This window comes from Diachasmimorpha longicaudata, chromosome 11 (genome assembly GCF_034640455.1).
Source record: "Diachasmimorpha longicaudata isolate KC_UGA_2023 chromosome 11, iyDiaLong2, whole genome shotgun sequence".
Classification (NCBI taxonomy): domain Eukaryota; kingdom Metazoa; phylum Arthropoda; class Insecta; order Hymenoptera; family Braconidae; genus Diachasmimorpha; species Diachasmimorpha longicaudata.
The window spans coordinates 5,166,518-5,172,459 of record NC_087235.1 but is presented as its reverse complement, the minus strand read 5'-3'; the positions used below and the strand labels follow the sequence as shown (position 1 = coordinate 5,172,459).

Genomic DNA, 5,942 nt, shown 5'->3' with positions numbered 1-5,942 from the left:
ATGCCACCATGGGGTTCACGTGTCCCTGAATGTATGTGGGGTAAAAGCAGCTGGCATCACTGCGGGATATCATCGCGCACGCCAGTGGGTCGGGATTGCCTTTTGACTCTTTCCATCTTCCAATGTATTTTGTTATGCGAAGATACCCTATGAAATCTATACTTGTGTTTGGAGCCAATTCAATGGTATAACACTATAATTTTTCATGGGCTAAAGATAAAAAGAGATGAACGGAGGGTGGGCTATTCATTAGATCCGGCTCGGTTGGTTCACACGTTGTTGGTGGGATGGTGAGCATCTTCTTTGGAATATGACACCTTAATATACAACCGCCCAGTTTGATGTTATATATTAGTGTAATCGTTATAATCCACGTGATTCGAAAAAAATTGTATTGCGCGCCTCTTCCTCAAGATGAACAACGTAGTACTCTTTGTACCGACCGAGGCACCACAAGTTTATAGCTAGAAACAAAAATGTATCGACCCCCCACCTATGCGTCCCCTGCATCGGGGCCTGCCTCCCGAGACTCATTCTTTATACTTGTGCCGAGGTGACCACGTTAAAAAATTTTTATAAAAAACTGTGTTTTCGGTGAAGAATTGTGAGGTGTAAATCATGGGGAAAAGGAAACATCAAAGTGCGCACAAGGATTTTGTGGACGAAGTCCTAGTGAAAAAATTCAAGAAGTTGGAGAGGAAATTTAAAAAACTAGAAAAATTGCGGCGTACGTCAAGATCAAGTAAGTTTTTTTTTTGGGGTTTTCTATTCCACTGAATATTCGGCCAATAGAATGGTAGATTGTCATTTCGCGAAGTCTCAAAAAAAAAAAAGAAGAAGAACATAATTATAAAAATGGAACAAGAGAAATGCACTTGTCTTAAAAAAGTTTTCTGTCTTGTGGCTATGCTCGAGCATTTTATGCGTAGAGCATGGTTTACCTTGTGACGTCACTGGGCGCTTACCCAGTGAACGACTGACAAGCTCTTACTTGTCAGAGAGAATTCTCAGAATCTCATAACACAAGGGGCCTCCCTTGTTGGGTGGGGAGGCCAAGAACTCTCGATTTTTTAATCGATAATGGAATTTTTAATTCCTTAATGACGGAATTTTTTAATTCCTTAACAACGGAATTTTTTCTTAATTCCTTAATTCATATTTATATACGTATTATATATATTTATATATTTAATAGTCAAGACAAGTAGGCAAGTGAATATTTCTTGATTCCTTGATTTTAGGGAGATCAGATTCAGAAAGTGAATCACATGAGGAGACGAGATCATTTCGATCGGGACATCGATCCCAAATTTCCTCACCTCCATCTTCTGTGGGGGATGGTAATGACTCTCGTTTGTTTTCTCCGGCGAGATCACAAATTTTGGGTGTTGAGGACGGTGATGAGCCCGCGATAAATCTAGAGGACACAACAGCCCAGATAATTTCTACACAGGCAGAGATTCATCCTGATCCGAAGACGGTTTCAGAACTGCCTAACCCTCAGGTTGACCAGAACACTAATTCTGGAGAACCTGAGGTGGTGTTGGAAGATCTGGACAATGAAATTCTAGAATTGATTGGGGATAGAGTGACCGAAGATAGAGTTCTGGGGCCAGTCATTCCGAACAGCATTGCTATCCGTCTTACGGACATTCTAAAAAACGGTTTACCCAAAGAGGAAAAAACCAAGTTATTAAAAGCTCATGCACCACCCAAAAATTGCCTCGTGATAGATCCCCCGCGGTTGAATGAAGAGGTTAAAGCCTTCATGAATGAAGCAGCATTAAAACGGGACGCAAGAATTGTTGAGAAACAAAAGAAAATTTGTTCTTGCTTAGCCCTAGTGTGTAACTCCATTTGTCGCACTCTTGATAAAGGCAAAGATACTAAGGAGAACAAAATAAGCACGGATGGGGATTTAGTGAAATCACTCAGCGAAACGGCGCGTCTACTTGCGGATCTTCAGAGGGATGAGACATTCACACGTAGAAGTTTAATTCTGGCGACTATTGCTAGTTCGCAAAAAGATATTTTGGATGCGTCTCCAGCTGACGAATGGCTTTTTGGCGAAAAATTGGGTGATAGGCTGAAAGCTGCCAAGCTGATTGAAAAATCAGGGAAAGATCTAAAAGGCAAAGTTCTGCACCAAAATAAGCCAAAAAACTCCAGATTCCCGCCTCTGCGTCATCCACTCAGACAGCTGCCCTCGGGCGGGAACAAGGGCAGACCAATTTCGGGCCGACCTTTCAGGAAGAATTGGTCCAACCAATCCAAGGGGACTCGCAGCAACCTGCAGAATCCCGCTTTGTCGCAGACAACGAAATCTTAGATGTAAGTAGGCCCGCTGGTAGACTAAGATTCTTTGATAAAAATTGGAAGAAAATCACTTCCGATTCGAGAGTCCTTGAGTGGATTCAGGGCTATAAAATCCCCTTTGTGGAACCACCACATCAAGTCTCAGTTCCCCGTGAACGTCCCTGGACTTTTCATGAAAAAAAGTTAGCTTCAGATCAGGTTAATAGATTAATTCAAAAAAGGGTCATTAGCGAGTGTCTTCCCGATTCGGATCAGTTCATATCAAGTATATTTCTCATTCCGAAAGCTGATGGTTCAAGTAGACTCATCTTAAACCTCAAAAACTTAAATAAATTTATTGTAGCAGAACATTTTAAAATTGAAGATTGTAAAATGGCTTGTAAGTTAGTTTCTGATAATTGTTTCATGGGAAAACTCGATTTGAAGGACGCTTATTACTTAGTTCCTATTAATGTGCAGTTTCGAAAATATTTAAGATTTTATTTCGATGGAAACCTTTATGAGTTCAATTGTTTACCGTTTGGTCTAAATACTGCCCCTTATCTTTTTACAAAGATTATGAAACCCGTTGTTGGGTATCTGAGAAACTTGGGTTTTTTATCGGTTGTCTATCTTGATGATATTCTGCTCATTGCAGATTCAAAATTAGCTTGCCTAAAAAACATTAATTTTACAGTTGAGTTACTGAATGAGCTAGGTTTTATTATCAACGAAGAAAAGAGTGTTCGAATTCCCTCGCAATCGTGCTTGTTTCTGGGATTCATTTTGAATTCGCAAAAAATGAGCTTAGAACTTCCTCTTGAGAAAAGGAAAAAAATTATTAAAGAGATTGCTCATTATAAGAAATTAGGCAAATGTAAAATTAGAGAGTTTGCTCATTTCATAGGGTGCTTGGTTTCCTGTTGCCCAGCTATTCCGTATGGTTACGCTCATATTAAAAATTTTGAGAGGTTAAAATATTTGGCGTTGTTAAAATCAGGGGGAAAGTTTGATGAAGTAATGGAGTTAAAGGTTCAACTGCAGGATGATTTCCAATGGTGGGAAACGAATATTAGTTGGAGAATTGCTAATATTGCAGTTAAAAAATATAGTTTAACTATTTTTTCAGATGCGTCTGGAACTGGGTGGGGGGCAGTGTGTAATGGAAAAACAGCCCACGGTTTCTGGAGTGAGACAGAAATTAAATTTCATATTAATTATCTTGAACTTCTCGCAGCCTTTCTAGGATTAAAATACTTTGCCGAAAAGTTCAAGGATTGTAATATTTTGCTTAGAGTTGATAACACGACTGCGATTTCTTATATTAATCGCATGGGGGGTGTTCGTTTTACAAAATTAAGTAATCTCTCCCGATCTATTTGGGAGTGGTGCGAACAACGAGGTCTAACAATTTTTGCCTCTTACATTTCTTCTAAGGACAATTCGGAGGCAGATTTTGAATCCAGAAGATTGAAGAGTGATACCGAGTTTGAGTTGTCAAAGTCGGCGTTCAATAAAATAGTTGAAACGTTCGGAAAACCGGATATTGATCTTTTCGCGTCAAAGAATAATAAAAAATGTAAAAATTATATTGCTTGGAAGCCGGATCCAAACTCGGTGGCAGTTGATGCGTTTACGATTGGATGGGAAAAAATGTTCTTCTACGCGTTTCCACCCTTCATCTTAATTCCTAAAGTTTTACAAAAAATCAAGTCCGAAGGTTCTCGAGGAATTGTGGTGGTTCCCCAATGGCCGGCCCAACCATGGTTTCCATTATTTTATTCCTTACTGGAATCTGAGCCTTTAATTATCGATCAAAATTCATATCCTTTATCTTCGATTGACAGAAAATCACATTTATGGAAGAATCTTACCCTGGTGGTCGGCAGGTTATCAGGGAAGCATTCAAGAAGAGAGGTATTCCAGAAGACTCGTTGAATATTTCTTTATCGTCTTTGAGTGACTCTTCAATTAAACAATACGACCATGCCTTGCGGAAGTGGTGGAATTTTGGCGTATCAAATAAATTGTCTGTTTATAATGCCGATACGTCCACCATACTTAAGTTTTTAACTTCAGAATTCGAAAGAGGAGCCTCTTACGGTACACTGAATACCATAAGGTCAGCTATTGCACTCATTCTTGGCCCAGATATTGGGCAAAATGAGATTATTAAAAGATTTTTCAAAGGTTTATCAAAATTAAGACCATCTCAACCAAAGTATGAATCCACATGGGATCCAAAGATAGTTTTAGATTATTTTAAGGATTTTTCGAATGAAGACTTGCCTTTAGATGTATTGAGTAAAAAATTAGTTACTTTATTAGCATTAGTTACTGGCCAAAGGATGCAAACCTTAGCTCTAATTGATGTAAGAAATATTAGAATTAAGAATGAATTAGTAGAGATTAAGATTGACAGTAGGATCAAAACTTCGAAGCCTGGAACGAAACAACCAGTATTAATTTTACCATTTTTTAAAGAAAACCAAAACATCTGTCCTGCCAAGACGCTTCAGAAATACCTGAATATCTCAAAAGATATTAGAAATAAGAGTCATGCACTGTTCATTTCATTTAAGAAACCGTATCATAAGGTTTCGACTCAAACATTGAGTAGATGGGTGAAAGATACCCTTCAGGAATGTGGCGTTGATACAGAGATTTTCTCTGCTCATAGCACCAGACATGCTTCTACTTCTTCTGCAAAAAAGCTGGGAGTAGGCATTGATCTGATAAAGAAATGTGCTGGCTGGACAGAAAATTCGTCGGTTTTTGCTAAGTTTTATAATAGACCTATTATTCAAGATCCTAGTTTATTTGCTAAGACTATTTTGAGAGGTTGAGGGCCTTCTTCAACGAAGATCCTGATATTTTAATAGATAAATTTTCTTGTGGTTTAATTATTTTATACTATGGATTTCATTAAATTCTATTATATTGAGGAATTCAATTTATTTTATATTTATTTATCATCCGTAGCCATCTCTAAACATCTACGTTGTTCATCTTGAGGAAGAGGCGCGCAATACAATTGTATGATTAAACGAACTTACCTGTAAGTGAAGTTCTATCATAATTGTATGAAGCGCCTCTTCCGAAAAGATGAGTCCCTCCCAATACCCTTAGTCCTGTGGACACCCATTTTAATATTTGGCTACGGATGCACTTTAAAGATAATGAGTCTCGGGAGGCAGGCCCCGATGCAGGGGACGCATAGGTGGGGGGTCGATACATTTTTGTTTCTAGCTATAAACTTGTGGTGCCTCGGTCGGTACAAAGAGTACTACGTTGTTCATCTTTTCGGAAGAGGCGCTTCATACAATTATGATAGAACTTCACTTACAGGTAAGTTCGTTTAATCATACAATTATGATTCATTTCGGTCTTTCAGGGATTTTTGTGGAGATGAATCTATTTTATATTTTTAAGGATTAGATGAGTGAAGGCAGATCTATTGTATTTTTGCAGAGAACCAATTTTTTAATAATTTTTAATGAGAAGAAAATATAAATTTGCCGATCGTATTTGGCTTCATAATCGAACGCCCAAAAGTTGTGTTTTAAAGGAAGATTTTAATTCTTGTGGGAAGATTATTTTATCAGTAGAATTATTGGTAAAATAATAGCATATTCCTATAGAAGAGC

The 5,942-nt window shown here is 38.1% G+C and overlaps 2 protein-coding genes across 3 annotated transcripts; both read left to right on the top strand.

Annotated features, from left to right (window-relative positions):
* The first annotated feature begins 244 nt into the window (after window positions 1–244).
* LOC135167169 (uncharacterized) lies at window positions 245–4,280 on the top strand. Of its 2 annotated transcripts, none has more exons than XM_064130063.1 (3): window positions 245–742; window positions 1,242–2,331; window positions 3,425–3,526. In XM_064130063.1, the coding sequence occupies exons 1-2, from the start codon at window positions 619–621 to the stop codon at window positions 2,327–2,329; spliced, it is 1,212 nt and encodes a 403-aa protein (XP_063986133.1). In that variant the 5' UTR covers window positions 245–618; the 3' UTR covers window positions 2,330–2,331; window positions 3,425–3,526. The 2 variants fall into 2 exon arrangements, with proteins under 2 accessions (XP_063986133.1, XP_063986132.1); XM_064130062.1 differs by lacking the exon at window positions 3,425–3,526 and adding an exon at window positions 4,143–4,280 and having other exon boundaries at window positions 246–742.
* LOC135167121 (uncharacterized) lies at window positions 2,606–5,733 on the top strand. The gene is made up of 6 exons (XM_064129967.1): window positions 2,606–2,614; window positions 2,660–2,695; window positions 2,743–4,032; window positions 4,143–5,136; window positions 5,359–5,643; window positions 5,690–5,733. Exons 1-6 carry the CDS (start codon window positions 2,606–2,608, stop codon window positions 5,731–5,733), a joined length of 2,658 nt encoding a protein of 885 aa, XP_063986037.1.
* Window positions 5,734–5,942: the final 209 nt, after the last annotated feature.